This window comes from Oryx dammah, unplaced genomic scaffold, assembly GCF_014754425.2.
Source record: "Oryx dammah isolate SB20612 unplaced genomic scaffold, SCBI_Odam_1.1 HiC_scaffold_25, whole genome shotgun sequence".
Lineage (NCBI taxonomy): Eukaryota > Metazoa > Chordata > Mammalia > Artiodactyla > Bovidae > Oryx > Oryx dammah.
In genome coordinates this window covers 37,845,456-37,865,614 of record NW_024070209.1, presented here as the reverse complement: position 1 = coordinate 37,865,614, position 20,159 = coordinate 37,845,456, and the positions used below count along the sequence as shown (strand labels likewise).

Below are 20,159 nucleotides of genomic sequence, written 5' to 3'. Positions count from 1 at the left end.
AGGAGATTTGCCTTCTCATGAGGTCAGGAAGGCTTATACCAACATGGGAGATATAAAAATGGACGCAATAACAGCAGAGCTTGAAGGAAAATAATGGAAAAGTTGATGTTAAAATTGTTATCCTGGTTCCTGAGAAATGTGGTATAGTGCCTTGGACAGTGTTGGTAAAAGTAGAAGCATTAGTTTGGGAGATAAAATGAGTTTAGTTTTCACCTTATTAAGTCTCAGAAGTCAGTAAAATATCTAAACTCATCTCTGTCTCCATTCAGCTATTTATTTGCCAAGCATCTGTTGTTTGCCAAGCAACTCTTGGCTCTTATGGAAGAATCTAAGTTTATTTGTTTGTTTACTCTGCTTTTGCTTAATCCTTCCTGAAACCTCTTCCTCAAATCTGCATGTGATCAGATGTTTTCTTGAGCTTAAGAATTCTTCAGAGGCCTCATCAGTTAGACCAGCATGTCTCAAGAAGTAGCCCATAGATAACTTGTATCAGAATCACCTGAGATGCTTGTTAGGAATTCAGATTCCATGCCCCCTACCTGATCTGCAGAGTCAGAGTCTTTGGTTGGTCCCAGGAATCTCATTTTAACAAGCACCAGACTTTCTTAAGCATAATAAAGCTTGAGATTCACTGACCTTCAAGGTCAAATTCAGGTCCCACTTGGCCTTTCCAAAGAAAGGCTTCCCAGGTTTGGCCCTGCCTGCCTCTCTTACCTCACTCCATCCACCCAAGACTACTGGTAGCTCCTTCCAGCTTTGCACCTTTGCTTATGTGGTCCCTCATCCTAGACTTACCACATCTCCCTGGAAAAAAATCCAACTCACTTGTAGCTTTGCCCATAAAGCCCTCCTTTCCACCTTGTCATGCCTACCCACAGTCCTGAGCAGAGTCCATCACTCCTTCCACAGGTGAACTTGTCTCACGACACCTGACATCTTGCTTCAACTAATCTACCTGTCTGTCTCCTCTTCAGGCCTGTGAGCTGCCTGAGAATGGGAACAAGATCTTAATCGTCTTTGCTTTCCCAGGCACTAGGATGGTGCCTGGTGTGAAAGGGTACTTGACAGATGGTTCTGTCAGTGAGTGAACTAGAGAGGACCTTTAGAAACTGAAGCTGGGAGGCAGGCCATGGTATGAGAAGACGGATCAGGGCTTAACTGAATAGGAATGATAAGGAAAGTCAGGTGCTGGAGTGTTCTAAGAGGATTTAGACAGAGGGGGAATAGTCAAGGGCTGAATAAAAGAACTCAGTTGGATTTTTTTTTTTTTTTTGGTAAAATTTATAATGTGGAAGAAGGGTCAAGTAAAGCCAAAAAAAAAAAAAAACAGAGATTACAAAGTATTAGTATCAAGACAGAAAGGAATTCCAAGCTGGTTATGGGCAACTGGATCCAATGGAAATGCAACAAAAGAGCTGAGACAGGTGGTGATTGAGAAGGGATCCCTGAAGCAGTCCAGTGCACAGATGTGTCTTTTTTAAAAAAGCTACAGAATGTTAAACTATCTCATCATCTATATGGGACTCTAGTACCAAGACTGTTGCCATAAATATGAAGCTTTTAAAGTGACTTTTTAGAGAGTGGATACTCAATTAACTGTCTCCTGGCCCCTCTTCACAGCAATGCACAGATGGATATGAATGGGATCCTGTAAGACAGCAGTGCAAAGGTGAGCCAGCTTCAAAAATGTCCCATCTGATCAAAGCTCTCTGTCTCCATCTAGTATGTCCTTCATGCCCCACCTGTATTATACCCAAAAGGTGTAAGCATGTGTTTACATGTTCGGTTTCCCCTGTAAGAAGATTCCTGACTTATTTTATTACTCACCACAGATATTGATGAATGTGACATTGTCCAAGACGCTTGCAAAGGTGGAATGAAATGTGTCAACCACTATGGAGGATACCTCTGCCTTCCTAAAACAGCCCAGATTATTGTCAACAATGAGCAACCTCAGCAAGAAACACCAGCAGCCGAAGGTGTGGGTGCAGCTGCAAATGCAGCCGCGACCTCTAGTACAGGCACTGGGGGTGTGGCAGCCACTGGCATCGCTGCCAGTGGAGTGGTGCCTGGGGGTGGTGTTGTCGCCAGTGCTGCTGTTGAAGTGCAGACTGGACGAAATAACTTTGTCACCCGGCGGAACCCAGCTGACCCTCAGCGCATTCCCGCCAACCCTTCTCACCGGATCCAGTGTGCAACAGGCTATGAGCAGAGTGAGCATAACGTGTGCCAAGGTAAGCATGACTTTCTATGCTAATGAGAAAGTTCTTGCCCAAGTGCACCTTGTGGTGAGAAAGACAACAGCTCTCATTTATTGAGAGCTTCCCCCTCGCCATTCTTTGTGCTAAGTGCTTTGCCTGCATTATCATATTCAATCATCACAAAAATCATAAAAGGTAGTTGCTGCCTGTGTCATCATCATTTTACAAATGAGGAAACTGTGTCTCAGAGAGGTCACCAATGGTTCTCAACCTTAGCTGCACATATTTAGAGTCACTTGGGAGCCTTTAAAACTTCTCCATGTCCAAACCACACCCTAGCCCAATTAAATAACACTCTCTGGGGGTGGGTTCCAGGAATCAGTATTTTTTTTAAGCTCCCCAAGTGGTTCCAGTGTGCAGCCAAGTTTAAGAACCAGGGGTCACACAGGTGGTGAGTGCAGAGCCAGCCTTCAAACCCAGACAGATGGGGCTAGAGTCACAGCTGTCAAAAGGAGCAGTCACATTACTCATTTGGAATTTGAAATTGTGCTGTCAAGCTATTCCACAAATGCCCCCCTTAAGGTCTCTTAACTGAACTTGCCAGTGACTTGTTTTCCTCACTGAGGAATAAAGAAATGGGACTTCTGCCTGTCATTACCTTTGAAGGAATCTCCCCCCACTCACACTTATATCTATTCTTAAGCTCTCATTTGAGCACATTTTGCTTATATCACTTGCACCATGGCACCATCTGCCTGGGTTTTTCTGTTTATTCTCAAAAAGAACACACATCCGGTAGACTCATGCTAGCAAACTGATAAGAATCTTGGGCTTTGAAGACGTGTAGCATATGAACTAACTGGACTGTGCTAAGGGATTTTCTTCCTCTTTGCCTACTTAGCAAACCCTTTTAGATCTGCCTGATGTGGCCATAGAAGCTCTGGGCTACTTTTTCACTGCCAGGTGCTGGCTGGGTATACCCCATATACACCATAAGTGCCTGGTGCACACTGGCCAATAGGAAGGGCCCAGGAGTTCTTACCTTCTACTTACATAAGTGAAGAAGAGAGCACCTTCCTCCCTCAACACAGAGGGATCAACTGGGGTCACCTACCTGCTGTATTAAGTGAAAGAAGCATCTTGTGTTCTTCTAGGATGCTGCCCCTTATTCACAAGTGTTGAGTTTTATGTTCTGTATAAAAATACAGTAGATTTTAAATGGTTTATAGATGAAGTAAGGAAACCTATCAGGCTCTGACTTTTATTATTTTATATTTTGCATTCAAATTTTCAGTATCCCACATCAAGAGCTAAGCCATGCTGTGATGGTGTCACTTTTCAGAGTGCCTATCTTATTAGCATCTGTTTTGTGTTACTGTCATGAGTCAGAATTCCAATTCAGCATCTGCTTGATATTCAGATATTTAATTTAAGGATTATGTCAAAGAGATAACCTCATGAGGTTATTTATATATATATATATGTATATTTATTTGTAAATATATATATTTATATATGTATGGTGTGTGTATTTGAGTGAATATTGGTTTAAAAATACCTTGAATTTATTTAAGATAGCAACTTTTAATTGTGTTATTTAAATATATAATTATATTGGAAGGTTTGGTGGTAATTTTCCTGAAACTGAAAAGGTTTTGTGAAAGTTTTAAAGTATTGACTTTTACATATTGAATTATTTTTTATACTTTGGACATATGTTTGAATGGTACTTAGGAGGGGAAAAAAGCAGGTAAATTCATTTATCAGAAACTACAAAGTAGGTTATGATCCATCATTGACAGTTGTGGTTAAAAGCAAGAAGAATGCCTAGAATCGAATGAAGTTCTAGAATAAAACATATGCAGGATTTACAACATGCATTGGTTACAGTAAAAACTGTATAATAAAAAGTGAATAATAAAAATGAAATCCTATTTAATCTTTCTTAAACAAAGATTTAGACTACCTTACAAAGTAAGGTCTTTTCTTGTTTGGGAATTTCTTTTTCAGTTATAAGCTAAAACTCTTAAATGCTTATGATAGATGTTAAATACATATTCATTGATTGTGTGCACATGAGGCATTTCCAACCCAAACTGTTTTGCATAATTCAACCAATTTCTACAATTTGAGATTGGGGGTCTGTATCATTAAAAGCAGGGTTAAAAGTTTTTTTGGATGACTTAAGGCTTAAGTTGGATTTCTTCCCATCACACACTTTTGCAAAGTGCCCATAAATGTGGATTTACTAAATTGTTGATAAAAGGGGGTTATTTCATATGATAACAACAGGATAATCTGTCTAGGGAATCTGACTAACATAAGTCGAGTCACACTTGTGCCCGTTTATTATTGAGCTGATCAAACATGCAGTCCAGCTTCTTCTAATTGCCTACAGATGTATGACATTCTCATTCCAGGCCAGCAGCACAAAATAATGTTTTATAACCAATGTGAAAGTGTAGGGACTTCTGCTTAAAACAATAATGTGCTCCAAAGACCTATATTACTGACATCATTGTAGAGTTTGAGGAACTTTTTGTTTTAATAAAGATCTCCATTCTCCTTTTAAATGTTGCATACTTATGACTAGTAATCCAAACACATTTACCATGATTGCTGGATCAGAATAAATGAATGCCTAAGATGAGTCATATTTTTGTCATAAAATTATTTCTTTTTTCCATATATATTTTTCTACAGGTACAGTTTATCATTATATAACTTAAAGCTGAGGACATTTTTAATGTAATGACTGAAATCTGAACTGTATTTCAATGTTAGTTAATTGTGCCTTTGCATGCACTATTATCAATCACAGTTGGCACTTAATAATTTAAATACCACTAGATAGTTTAAAATATTTCTATATTAGGGACTTCCCTGGTGGTCCAGTTAATACTCTGCATTTCCAATGCAGAGGGACAAGAGTTCAATCCCTGGTCAAGGAATTAAGATACCTCATGCCACGGGTAGTGCGGCCAAAAATAAAAAAGTAAATAAATAAATGTATTCTATTTTGCAAATATATTTTTAACCAGCTTTCCATGTTTTAACATTTAGTCAAAACATGATTCTTTAACCTTTATTCATCTATTTGTCCAGGTTTTTTCAATTTTATGCAAAAGCAAGGAGTTTAAAACATAACATCCAATTATCAATTCACAGTAAGCATTTTTTTCCAGGTAATTTTTACCAAATGAGCATGATACTGGGGAAGTCATTCACACTGAGAATTTCAAATGACACGTGGCATCTTTCAGTTCAGTTCAGGCGCTCAGTCGTGTCCAACTCTTTGCAACCCCATGAATCGCAGCACACCAGGCCTCCCTGTCCATCACCAACTCCAAGAGTTCACACAAACTCATGTCCATCGAGTCGGTGATACCATCCAGCCATCTCATCCTCTGTCGTCCCCTTTTCCTCCTGCCTCCAATCCCTCCCAGCATCAGGGTCTTTTCCAATGAGTCAACTCTTCGCATGGGGTGGCCAAAGTACTGGAGTTTCAACTTTAGCATTAGTCCTTCCAATGAACACCCAGGACTGATCTTTAGGATGGACTGGTTGGACATCCTTGCAGTCCAAGGAGCTCTCAAGAGTCTTCTCCAACACCACAGTTCAAAAGCATCAATTCTTCTGCGCTCAGCTTTCACCATCCAAACTCTCACATCCATACATGACCACTGGAAAAACCATAGCCTTGACTAGACGGACCTTTGTTGGCAAAGTAATGTCTCTGCTTTTGAATATGCTATCTAGGTGGGTCATAACTTTTCTACCAAGGAGTAAGCGTCTTTTAATTTCACGGCTGCAGTCACCATCTGCAGTGATTTTGGAGCCCCCCAAAAATAGTTTGACACTGTTTCGACTGTTTCCCCATCTATTTGCTATGAAGTGATGGGACCAGATGCCATGATCTTAGTTTTCTGAATGTTGGCAGCTATCAAATTTCATGAAGATCATTTCAGTGTCACATACCTGGAGTAATGTAAAAATTAAGCTTTAGAAACTAATTATTCTTCCATGAAATATCATCCACTTCAAAGATAACAGATATTCATCTGTTCCTAAAGGAAGTTGGATCTTCAGTGCATAGTCACTATTGTAATCTTCAAAGGATATGGAGTTAGAAAACACTATTTCAAGTTGAGAAATAATTTTTTTCACCATATATCACGTTCTAAGAGCCCCATTCTTGTAGGGGAAAAAATAAGAGAAATAAGAGAATCAATTGCCCAATTGAAAGGAATTTGTCCACTTAACTGAACTTTCAAAAATTACATGTAGAATATTTTGAATGGCTGGTAATTAAATCATTACTAAACTCAGCCAGGGTTTGCAAGTATCATTACTTACTTGCTTAAGAAACCATGCCATTAGAAAATGAACTTGATAAAATGTCTAATAAAGCTGATTGTGGAGTCAAATCCAGAGTGCAATTCCTGGCTTGTATTATATAAGGTATAACTGAAAGATGTGAAAACATATCCTAGGGTTTCCGACCATCCGTGCTACCCAAGACTGTCCTGATCTGAAAACTAAATGTCCCACTTCCCTGAAAATGCCTCAGTCCTGGAGAAATGGAATTGTTGAGCACCTCAGCAAACCACCAATAAACAAATGTTCTGCACACCACAGCCAACAGTGGGAAAGTTTCAGTGTTAAAGCCACTTTTTCAGGTTAAGGCATTGTTTGTCCAGAAAGACTGTTTTTTCAATTTGTTTTAAACTTTGAAAAACTATATTTCATTGATCTTTATGTACCTGGACAGAGCCTTTCTTTGCAGTTGTCAGGATTCTGCCCATTTGTCAATTTCCACATTGTTCTAGATTGCATGTATAGGATACCTAGACATTAGCACCTACATACTTGGATATATGGCATACCATAGTTAGTTCATCTTTCCTCATTTCCACTGGGAAAAATTTTCACTCAGCTAAATTAAAAACCATACTTAACTACAAACTTTTGTTTGCCAAATTTCTTTTTTCAGTTTTAGCTGTATTTTCAATGATTTTATTTGATTTCTGTTATTATTACCTATGATGCAGGAGCAACTAAAAAGCTAAAAAGAGAAATATACTGCCTTTTGTAAAGCCTAAAGGAATTAAAAAATTATACTTAGGGTTAAAAAGCTCCACACTCTTGGAGACCGTATATTATCCTCCACACGTTTCTTTATAAACATAACTAAAGTACTGTTTGGAAAAGGAAAAAAGTTATTATCTATACAACTACTTTAAAAAAGAGAAATTTGAACTAACACATAGAGATTCTCAGATATTAGGGACATCTCTTGTTGGCTTCTTTCATTTGAAACTTAAATGATATCATATCCAAAAGAGGATTTATAAATTACAGTGTAATCAAGTAGCTTAGCATAGTTGGCATTGTCATTACCAAGCAACTTTCAAATACTAGCCTTTCGTTCATCCTCACTACTGTCATTAGGGTCTCTGGTTGCTCCGCTTAGTTTTGTGAAGAAGTGCCTAATTTTTGTTATATATAATTATACAGCCCAGCAAAGAGCTTTGATCTCAGAAAATAGATATTTTGCAAAAAGAAGACTATAATTGAGTAAATTATTATATTATCAGAAAAGAAATATTTCAAGCAGAATGTAAAATGGGTATTTCACCTACTAATAGTTTATTGTGTTTAGGTGTTAATTATCTTTGAGTATCTTAAAATTCTCTAAGGCCATGTAAATGCATAGAAGTTGAGTTTATAGGGAAAACTTAATTACTTTTTAAATAAGCTGATGCCATATAATTGCATTGATTTCTTCCTGAAAAATCTAGCATCGTTTCATGATTTACATCTCCAAACACTATAGTCATCAAATTTCAGTTACTTAAGACATATTTTAATACACATTTGTAAATAATATGTACATCTTTGTGATTCATGTATAGTCAGAAAATTCCTTCATAAAAATTGAATGATAGTTACTTGAGGTAGAAGGATGGAAGATATTGATATGATCACACTTCTGCCACAAAAGACTGCTGCTGCTGCTAAGTTGCTTCAGTCGTGTCCGACTCTGTGTGACCCCATAGACGGCAGCCCACCAGGCTCCCCTGTCCCTGGGATTCTCCAGGCAAGAACACTGGAGTGGGTTGCCATTTCCTTCTCCAATGTATGAAAGTGAAAAGTGAAAGTGAAGTCGCTCAGTTGTGTCCGACTTTTAGCGACCCCATGGACTGTGGCCCACCAGGCTCCTCCATCCATGGGATTTTTCAGGCAAGAGTGCTGGAGTGGGGTGCCATTGCCTTCTCCATCACAAAAGAATAAGTTATATAACTATTAAACTCAGTGATTTTCTAAATGTGGTTTCCAGACCAGAAACATTAGCATCATCCAGTAACTTACTAGAAATGCAAAATCATGGGCCCCATCAGAACTATTGAATTGGAAACTCTAAGGATGGGGCTCAGCAATCTATGTCTTAACAATCCTATGAGTTTGATCCCTACTCAAGTATGAGAACCAATGGTCTAATATAATTTTAACCTCAGGAAGTTGCATTCAGTTGTAAAAATCAAAGGGTGGGGTCAGAATACTTTATGTGGGATATGGGAAGTAATGAAGAGAAAACATCAAAAATGCTTTCTGCTTATGGGACAGAATAATGTGTCTACTTCTCTCACCATTCTTATTGCCATCACCAGTGCCCTCATCCCCAAACATGATTGGCCATGAGTCCTGGTTAGGACTGTATTCCTGAACCAAGAGCATATATGTGCAATCTAGAAGAAAGGGGACATCTTCACAAGAAACCAGAGGTGTTTGGCCTTTCTGTGGAGCCTGCAAGTGTGAAGGCTTCTGCAAGTGTGCAATGCCACACTGCTGTCCTGTGCTCAGTTGCTCAGTCATGTCCGACTCTTTGGGACCCCAACGACTGTAGCCCACCAGGCTCCTCTGTCCATGGACTTCTCCAGGCAAGAATACTGGAGTGGGTTGCCATGTCCTACTCCAGGGGATCTTCCCAACCTGGGGTCAAATACACATCTCTTGCGTCTACTTCATTGGCAGGCGGATTCTTTACCACTGCATCTGGGAAGCCCTGTGAAATACTATAAATGCCCTTAAATTGTCAGTAGGTGAAACTCACAGTTATGTTTTGGCTGTGGTAATGATTGGTGCTAAGTGATACCCGTATCTTCTAAAGGCATCCGCCTTACACTCAAGGCACAAACGTTGTGTGGCAGTTCAGTTCATGTAGAGTTGCAATAGAGGAAGATGTTGATTCTGATTTTGGCCTTAAAAGTGTGCTTTATTTACCAAACTGATAGGAGATCCTTTCAATACCAGATACATGGCTGACATCCCCTTTAGATTCTGTGAATATCATCAAATATTAGAATACTATTCATATGAGTATCTTCTGTTGAATTAAAACTTCCCATCAAAGACAAGATTCTTAAAACTAGTTAACACTTAATCTGCAGAATGAATTTTCCTCACCCCATAGAAGCAAAAAGAAGCAGATTATAGTAGAATTGCAAGTCTGGGTAACTTCAGGAGTGTGCACTGGATATTCATTATCTCTTTCTCCAGAAGAAAATGTCAAACTAGAGTCTCTGAAATCAACAAATTGCCCCATTGGTAAAGATTGCCTTTGCACTTGTTGAATTATTGGCACAATTCTGTTCTTTGAAACCAAAGAGTAAACAAAATTTGTCCCAAATGTGTTTGATTTTGCACGAATGTACAAATAAGTAATCTGTGCCACATCTGAAATTCATTAGCATGCTGCTTTTTCCAGGAGGTAACTGCAAATTGCACACTCGAAAATAAAACTGATAAAAAAAAACTGCATTCAAATATTGGCAGAAGCAAACAGCTCTCATTGTAAGCATTTAGCCACAGTTGCAGACTTGTAGCTTGAACCTAAATGATTTGTAAACATTTAATAAAGATGAAACGAAGGAATGACATGAAAGGAAGGCTGAGTGCCAGGATACTGGCAGCAGCATGGATAGCTTATTGCTGTCAATTTTGTATAACCACAAATTAAAAGGAGGGACAGAATGTGAATTAAGGTTATATAAATGTGTACTAAATAGACTTAAAAACTTAAGATATTTGGCTAACTCAATTCTAAAACTTGAACTACCTTTAAAATAATTGTATGTTTATACTAATCAAGGGTAACCAAGCAATATCACGAGTGAAACTGATCAAAGAGAATGCAAACCATTCAGTTAATGTTCAGTAATTCTATCAAATTTTAAGAATCACTTTTTGTTGTTAAGGCACTTTGGTAGAATCAAAGTAGGAGTGGACATTGTCCTTTGGAAATTTGCCATCATCAGCCCATGAATTATCAAATAACAATAAAAGAAACAAAATACAACTCTGGAAAATAACTCATGGGACATCACAAGAAGTACATAATGAATTGCCAGAAGTAGTAGCAAAATCAATATGTGATACAGGTATCCTTACAATTTACTAAAATCCACATTTGGACAGAAAAAAAAGAACATGTTCCCAGATGTATGGTGAAGAACAAAAGTCTGGTTCCTTCCTGGAATGGAATATTTAGAAGAGAATAATGAGGGGAAGTTGAGAGTTCTGAAGAGGAAATTAAGATCCAAACAGCCAGGGAAGTAAGCATCATGTAGACAAGCCAGAACAAGGGAAAAACAGCTTTGTGTCCATGTTCCTCCTACTCAAGAGCGGTTTCCCAGGAGACTCCCCCAGAAGCAGGGTGCTGCTGATAGGAATGCTAACAAGGTTAGGGGTAACGGTATGTGGAGGAATACAAAATTAGACAGTACCCATGATGCTGAAGCACTGCAGACCGAACATTTATGACTGGTTCCATCCTCAGTAACTCTCCCCAACAAAATACTAGTGTGGTCCTCCAGCTCTGTCTCAGTATCTTCCTAAATTATGTCCCATTTTACTTATTATTGAAATGGCACTAAGCAAATGTTTTGTGTTTGTGTATGTGTGTGTGTGTTGTTTGAATAAATGAATGTATTTTAATCATTAGAGAATTCATGCTTAAAGTTTACTTGAGTTCTAAAATCATCCTTGAAAATGAGCTATTATGTATACCATATATGTATAAATTATATTTCCCAACTCTGTATGTATCAAACTTTTTATTAACAATGGAGGTCTTAGATATCTAGTACCTATCTTAAGCTTAAGACATTTGAAAGAAGAAACTATGAAATTTATTCTTTATATTATGGATTGTTAGGTTTTTAAAAAACATTGGCAAATAAATAAGTTGCTGTTATTCCTAAAGCAAAAGTAATAATAAGAAACACTATAATTCTTTTAACTTTCTGACAAGCCATTTAACCAGTGATTGCATCTCTATATCAGCTATACCCTTCATCAGAAATATAATGGTGAATAATGAAAATACAGTTGGCTCAGGGAAATGTTAATATTTATGGTATTTGAAGTGAAATAATCACAATGCTGGAAAAATGTTTATGTAAGCTCTCCAATATTGTGGCGGAAATCAGGGCACTGGATAAAACTCTGTAAAATAAGAGCAAAAAAGAAAGAAGGGATCAGAGCAATCTCTCTTGGTTCTGTCCCTTGACTGCAAGCCACAAACCATCTGTAGGTTTTTTGCTGTTGTTTTTTGGTTATGTAACTTTAAAAAATTGAAATATAATTGACTTACAATATTGTGTTAATTTTAAGAGTACAGCAAACTGATTCAGTTGTATTTTTTAGATTTCCATTATCAGTTATTATAAGATATTGAATATAGTTCCCTGTGCATGTATGCCCAGTCCTCAGTCATGTCCAACTCTTTGCAACCCCAAGAATAGCCTGCCAGGCTCCTCTGCCTATGGAATTTTCCAATCAAGAATACTGGAGTGGCTTGCCATTTCCTTCTCCAGGGGATCTTCCCGACCCAAGAATTGACACAAGTCTCTTGTGTCTTCTGCATTGACTGTCGGATTCTTTACCACTGAGCCACCTGGGAAGCACATAGTTCCCTGTGCTATACAGTAAATCCTTGTTGCTTATCTATTTTATGTATAGTAGTTTGTATATGTTAATCCCATACTTCTAATTTATCCCTTCTCCCCCTCCATTTCTCCTTAGGTAACCATAAGTTTGTTTTCTATGTCTGTGAATCTTTTTCTGTTTTGTATATAGATTCATTTGTATTATTTTTTAGGCTCCACATGTAAGTGATACCATAAAACATTTGTCTTTTACTGCTTCACTTAGTATGATAATCTCTAGGTCCATCTGTTGCTGCAAATGACATATTTTACTTTTTTATGACATATTCCACTGTATATATGTATATGTGTGTGTGTGTATGGTTGTTGTTGTTGTTCAGTTGCTAAGTTGTGTCCAACTCTTAGTGACCTCATGGACATCAGTGTACCTCGCTCCTCTGTTCTTCACTATCACCTGGAGTTTGCTCAAACTCATGTCCATTAGGTTGGTGGTGCTATCTAACCATCTCATCCTCTGCCACCCGCTTCTCCTATTGCCTTCAATCTTTCCCAGCATCGGGATTTTTCCCGAAGAGTAAGCTCTTCGTATCGGGTACCCAAAGTATTGAAGCTTCAGCTTCAGCAGCAGTCCTTCTAATGAATATTCAGGACTGATTTCCTTTAGGATTGACTGGTTTGATATCCTTGCTGTCCAAGGGACTCTCAAGAATCTTCTCCAGCACCACAGTTCAAAAGCATCAATTCTTTGGCACTCAGCCTTCTTTATGGTCCAACTCTCACATCTGTACCTGACTACTGGAAAAACCGTAGTTTTGACTATACAGACCTTTGTTAGCAAAGTGTTGTCTCTGCTTTTTAATACACTGTCTAGTTTCGTCATAGCTTTTCTTCCAAGGACCAAGCATCTTTGAATTTAATGGCTGCAGCCACTGTCTGCAATGATTTTGGAGCCCAAGAAAATAAAATCTGTTACTGCTTCCACTTTTTCCTCTTCTATTTGCCATGAAGTGATAGGACCAGATGGCATGATCTTAGTTTTTTGAATGTCAACTTTCAAGCCAGCTTTTTCACTCTTCTCTTTCACCCTCATCAAGAGGCTCTTTAGTTCCTCTTCACTTTCTGCCATTAGAATGGTATTATCTGCATATCTGAGGTTGTTAATATTTCCTCTGGCAATCTTAAGTCCAGCTTGTGATTCATCCAGCCCGGCATTTCGCATGATGTACCCTGCATAGAAGTTAAATAAGCAGGGTGAAAATATACAGCCTTGACATACTCCTTCCCCAATTTGGAACCAGTCCATTGTTCCATGTCTGATTCTAACTTTTGCTTCTTGACCTGTATACAGGTTTCTCAGGAGGCAGGTACGGTGGTCTCATATTCTCATTTCTTTAAGAATTTTCCACAGTTTATTGTGACTCCATAAGTACGTTCTGGTTTCCATTGTGTAGTCAATGAAGCAGAAGTAGATGTTCTTCTGGAATTCCCTTTCTTTCTCTCTGATCCAGTGAATGTTGGCAAATTGATCTGCCTTTTCTAAACCCAACTTGTACATCTGGAAGTTCTTGGTTCACATACTCCTGAAGCCTGGCTTGAAGAATTTTGAGCATAATCTTACTAACATGTGAAATGAACACAACTGTATGGTAGTTTGAACTTTCTTTGGCATACTACATCTTCTTAAACCAATTGTCTGTTGATGTGACTTCAACTGTTTCCATATACTGGCTATCATAAATTGTGCTGCTATAAACATTGGAGTGCATATATCTTTTCAAATTAGTTTTCTTCTTTTCTGGATATATGCCCAGGAGTGGGATTGCTGGATCATATGGTAGCTCTATTTTTAGTTTTTTTAAAGGAACTTCCATGTTGTTTTCCATAGTGATTGTACCAGTTTACATTCCCACCAATAGTGTAAGAGAGTTCACTTTTCTTAACACTCTCTCCAGCATTTTACAATCTGTAAACTTTTTGATGATAGCCATTCTGACTGATATAAGGTAATAACTCATTGTGATTTTGATTTGCATTACACTCGCATCTGGTCCAATCACCTCATGGGAAATAGATGGGGAAACAGTGGAAACAGTGTCAGACTTGTTTTTGGGGGGCTCCAAAATCACTGCAGATGGTGATTGCAGCCATGAAATTAAAAGACTTGGTTGCTCCTTGGAAGGAAAGTTATGACCACTTGCTGCTGCTAAGCTGCTAAGTCACTTCAGTCTGACTCTGTGCGATCCCATAGACGGCAACCCACCAAGCTCCGCCGTCCCTGGGATTCTCCAGGCAAGAACACTGGAGTGGGTTGCCATTTCCTTCTCCAATGCATGAAAGTGAAAAGTGAAAGTGAAGTCGCTCAGTCGTATCAGACTCTTAGCGACCCCATGGACTGCAGCCTACCAGGCTTCTCTGCCCATGGAATTTTCCAGGCAAGAGTACTGGAGTGGGGTGCCATTGCCTTCTCCAGGACCAACCTAGATTTCATATTGAAAAGCAGGGACATTACTTTGCCAACAAAGGTCCATCTAGTCAAGGCTATGATTTTTCCAGTGGTCATGTATGGATGTGAAGAAAGCTGAGCACCGAAGAGTTGATGCTTTTGAACTGTGGTGTTGGAGAAAACTCTTGAGAGCCCCTTGGACTGCAAGGAGGTCCAACCAGTCCATCCTAAAGGAGATCAGTCCTGGGTGTTCATTGGAAGGACTGATGCTAAAGCTGAAACTCCAACACTTTGGCCACCCCATGTGAAGAGTTGACTCATTGGAAAAGACCCTGATGCTGGGAGGGATTGGGGACAGGAGGAGAAGGGGAAGACAGAGGATGAGATGGCTGGATGGCATCACCGACTCGATGGACATGAGTTTGTGTGAACTCTTGGAGTTGGTGATGGACAGGGAGGCCTGGTGTGCTGTAATTCATGGGGTCGCGAAGAGTCAGACATGACAGTGACTGAACTGAACTGAATAATTAGTGATGTTGAGCATTTTTTCCTGTGCTTGTTGGCCATCTGTATGTCTTTGGAGACCTAAACATCTGTCTGTTTAGGTCTTCTGCCCATTTTTTAATTTTTTTTTAATATTGAGCTATATAAGCTGTTTGCATATTTTGGATACTAACCCCTTGCCTGTTGCATCATTTGCAAAAATTTTCTCCCATTCTGTAGGTTACCTTTCATTTGGTAATGGTTTCCTTTGCTGTGCAAAAGGTTTTAAGTTTGCTTGGCCCTATTTATTTTTTATTTTATCTCTTTTGCTTTGGGAGCATGATCTAAGAAATTATTGCTGCAATTTATGTCAGAGAATATTTTGCCTATGTTCTAAGAGTTTTATGGTGTCATGTCTTGTGTGTATGTCTTTAAACCATTTTGAATTTATTTTTGTATATAGTGTGAGAGAGTGTTCTAGTTTCATTGATTTACATGTAGCTGTACAGCTTTCCCAACACTACTTGTTGAAGAGGCTGTCTTTCTCCATTGTATATTCTTGCCTCCTTTGTCATAGATTAATTGACCGTAGGTGTGTGTGTTATTTCTGGGCTCTCTATTCTGTTCCATTGATCCATGTGTCTGTTTTTGTACCAATACCATGCTATTTTGATTACTATAACTTTGCAGTATCACCTGAAGTGTAGAAGGGTTATGCCTCCAGCTTTGTTATTTTTCCCCAGAATTGCTTTGGCAAGTATTTTTATGTGATTTTAAATGGGATTTTATTTTTTTTTTGCTTTCTCTTTCTGGTATTTCATTGTTAGTATAAAGAAATGCAGCAGATTTATGTATATTAATCTTTTATCCTGCCTGTCTTGCTGAATTCATTTGTTTAGTTCTATAAGTGTTTGATGGAGTCTTTAAGGTTCTCTGTATAGAGTATCAAGTTACCTGCAAATAGTTTTACCTCTTGTATTCCAATTTAGATACCTTTTATTTATTTATTTTTTTGTCTGATTGCTGTGGCTAGGAATGAAACCATTCTTTTAAAATCTATCCTGTTAAAATGCTAAAGGGTAGAATCCAGGAAAGTTACTTAGTTGGTTGTAGGTGACTTAAAGAAGCACACTTATGATCTGGTCCCAAGGTAGGAAGAACTGAATTTCTAGAGAAGTGAGAAAGAAATCCATAGATCTGAGAGTCCCAGGAAGAAAGAATGCAGAATACTGAGGGGACCCTGGGAGCTAAGAGCTACCTTGTACTTAACTGTACATGAATTAGGAGTGTGAAGGAGACAACAGAACTAGAGACAACCATGAAAGCTGTGTGTTTTGCTTTATGTGTGCCCAGCTAAAGTGGCGGAGAAGGCGATGGCATCCCATTCCAATGCTCTTGCCTGGAAAATCCCATGGACGGAGGAGCCTGGTAAGGCTGCAGTCCATGGGGTCACTAAGAGTCAGACACGACTGAGTGACTTCACTTTCATGCATTGGAGAAGGAAATGGCAACCCACTCTAGTGTTCTTGCCTGGAGAATCCCAGGGACGGGGGAGCCTGGTGGGCTGCCATCTATGGGGTCGCACAGAGTTGGACATGACTGAAGTGACTTAGCAGCAGCTAAAGTGAGAATCATGGTGGAAACCACAACTTCCTTTGTGCATATAAAATCTCAAAAAGCTCTAGGGACTGTAGTGAAATAAGTTTTGTACTCTAAACAGCTGTGTGCTGCAGATAATCTAATCCTACTCCCTTGAGTGGACAGTGGAACACAATCTAAAGTAGGAAACAACTCAGGGGTTCCCACTCATTGTCCAACCTGGAGACCAGATCTGTCACAATGTGGATCAGGGAAGAATTTTTGTTTGGTGGTGATTAATTAGATCTCACTATTTTGCCATAAGGCCCTCCTCTTATACATACGTTCACAAAATGTCATTAAATTGTTGCTGTCATATTCACAAAATGTCATTAAATTGTCATTAAATTGTTACTGTTCACTAAAAAATTTAAGTATCTCAATATTTTTAATATACCAAAATTATGCAGAGCAATATAAGTCTGCTTTCCAGAGTCTGTTATTCAGTCCTTTGAATTTGTTTATTTGAAGAAGCTTCTTAAAGAATTAGTTCAAAATAAATCATTCTCCTAAAATATGTGAGCAGTTTATGTATCTGGCATCATTCAAAACCCACCAGTAAACTTTTTTCCTAATCACTGTTTTTCATCATTTGAGGCCTAAAGAGATAATGTTGTGTAAGATGGTTTTCTCTGCTTATCCATGTCCTCCCCTGAGAAATTTGTGATATCAGAAGGTACCTCTTCTAAAAAAGGAAAGGATATTCCAAAGGAAGTTGTTAAAAGACACCTTAGAGACCTGCCTACACAGCCTAAATGCCCCCCCTTCCTTGCCTGGATTTAGTTTGTTCCAGCTATTTACATTCACACATGTGCACATATACACACATACCTACTCAAGTTTAGCCCACACAGATTCATGTGCACAAACATGTGATACACCATTTTTTTTTAATAGGAAAGTAACATGTATGAAAATTAAACTGACCAAAGCTGAAAATGCTTCTAAAAGGATTCTCTCATTATTCTTGTAAAATCAACTCTAGGAACTGCTTTATAAATTCCTGTTTTTACCTATCACAAGAAAACAGGTCACCTTGGACAGCTACTACATGATTCAAGCAACAAAAAACATGTTGGATGGAATATAGAAAGAGTCAACAAAATAGAAATAAAAATGTTAAGACATAACCTCTAAGATTGTGTTCTCTTACACTTCTACAACATCCTGGCCATGTCTTGACTAATCTTTCTTAGAGATTTACCTAGATTCTATCTTGACCTATCTTTGTGTTAGAAAATAAGAAAATGAACAACTGAATTTTTAACAAAATAAACTTTTTTGATAGACCATCATAGAATGAATTAGAAGATAACATATCTGGGACTATTATTGAATTGCCATACTCTTTTATTCTTCAGTTCAGTTCAGTCACTCAGTCATGTCCAACTCTTTGCAACCCCACGGACTACAGCACGCCAGGATTCCCTGTCCATCACCAACTCCCGGAGCCTGCTCAGATTCACATCCATCAAGTTGGTGATGCCATCCAACCATCTCACCCTGTCTTACCCTTCTCCTCTTGCCTGCAATCTTCCCCAGCATCAGGGTCTTTTCTAATGAGTCAGTTCTTCGCATCAGGTGGCCAAAGTATTGGAGCTTCAGCTTCAGCATCAGTCCTTCCAATGAATATTCAGGACTGATTTCCTTTAGGATGGACTGGTTGGATCTCCTTGTTGTCCAAGGGACTCTCAAGAGTTTTCTCCAACACCACAGTTCAAAAGTATCAATTCTTTGGCACTCAGCTTTCATTATAGTCCAGCTCTCACATCCATACATGACTACTGGAAAAACCATAGCTTTGACTAGACAGACTCTGGTGAATTATAGTCAGGATGTAGCCCAGAATAAAAGTTCACTCAACAGGCAAGCCAGAAAATTCCAGTCATTCTCAATTAATTAAACTTCCCAATAAAAGCTATGGTTCCTTTTTGTTCATGACCTGGCATAAAAGAAGAACCCTAATCCAAGCAGGAAGGTAGCCAGAGAAAAAAGTTTTCCCACACAAGCTGGTAAAGATGCTGGGCTTTGTTCTAAACTTCAATTGCAAGACCTCTCTTCTTTAGTGATGGGGGTATAGAGGTGCTAATGATAAAAAGAACCTAAATGAAAGAAGGAAATTTAATTGTGGTGCAATTTATACCAGTCCATTCTGAAGGAGATTAGCCTTGGGATTTCTTTGGAGGGAATGATGCTAAAGCTGAAACTCCAGTACTTTAGCCACCTCATGTGAAGAGTTGACTCATTGGAAAAACTCTGATGCTGGGAGGGATTGGGGGCAGGAGGAGAAGGGGACGACAGAGAATGAGATGGCTGGATGGCATCACTGACTCGATGGACCCAAGTCTGAGTAAACTCTGGGAGTTGGTGATGGACAGGGAGGCCTGGCGTGCTGCGATTCAAGGGGTCGCAAAGAGTTGGACATGACTGAGTGACTGAACTGAACTGAATTTATACAGCTAATGATAATTCTGAAAGGCTGGGAAAGATTATTTGGCGACTAGTTCATTTTGAAGTGAAGTGAAGTGAAAGTCGCTCCATTGTGTCCGACTCTTTGCAACCCCATGGACTATACAGTCCATGGAATTCTGTAGGCCAGAACACTGGAGGAGGTAGCCTTTTTTTTTCCCTGAGGATCTTCCCAACCCAGGGATCATACCCAAGTCTCCCATATTGCAGGCAGATTCTATACCAGTTGAGCCACAAGGGAAGCACAAGAATACTGGGATAGGTAGCCTATCCCTTCTCCAGCAGATCCTCCCAACCCAGGAATCCAACCAGGGTCTCCTGCATTGCAGGCCGATTCTTTACCAATGAGCTATCAGGGAAGCCCCTAGTTCATTTTTTTAAAATGTTAAATAGAAAAACCATTGTAAATTGGAGTTCAACTCTAAGTAAACTAAAAAAATATTCTCATTGATTTTTCAATTTAAGCAGAAAAATAGATTGTGTAAGCATGCCAGAACAAGTTTCCAATAAACCAAGCTATCACCAATGGTTAATACCCAAATAGAATATCACTCTTAGAAAAAGAGCTTGGGTTACTTAGTTGTCATTGAAAAACCAAGCCCCAAACAGTATTAGGATTCTAATAGGGTTGTAAAAGAATTATTGGAAAAGCTGACTATAATGTCAAAGTCAGGAATAGGCAGAATTATACATTTCCCAAAGCATTATTAATCCATAACAAAATTGTTATAACTGTTTTTCTTGGTGAAATACACTGTTTCTGGTCTCATATTAAAAGGAAATATATATGGGGATAGAGAATAGAGAAGACATCAGTAAAGAAAATTGAATGAGTTATTTGATTAAATATGAATGATGTTTTGTCATTTCTCAAGAACTTAAAATATCAAGTAGAAGTCCTGAGAAGTGGGTAAAACCAACTACAAGCAACTGCCTATTCCTCAGTATAAATCTCACATTAGGAAAAGAAGAATC

General features: G+C 38.7%; 1 protein-coding gene across 7 annotated transcripts in view; it reads left to right on the top strand.

Moving 5' to 3' along the window:
• EFEMP1 (EGF containing fibulin extracellular matrix protein 1) overlaps positions 1 to 20,159 on the top strand; it is a 70,386-nt gene that overhangs the window by 4,066 nt on the left and 46,161 nt on the right. For all 7 annotated transcript variants that reach the window (XM_040224866.1, XM_040224870.1, XM_040224872.1 and 4 more), the window contains exons 3-4: positions 1,621 to 1,669; positions 1,833 to 2,234. In XM_040224866.1, coding sequence (XP_040080800.1) covers positions 1,621 to 1,669; positions 1,833 to 2,234 — 451 coding nt within the window. The remainder of the gene's footprint in view (positions 1 to 1,620; positions 1,670 to 1,832; positions 2,235 to 20,159) is intronic.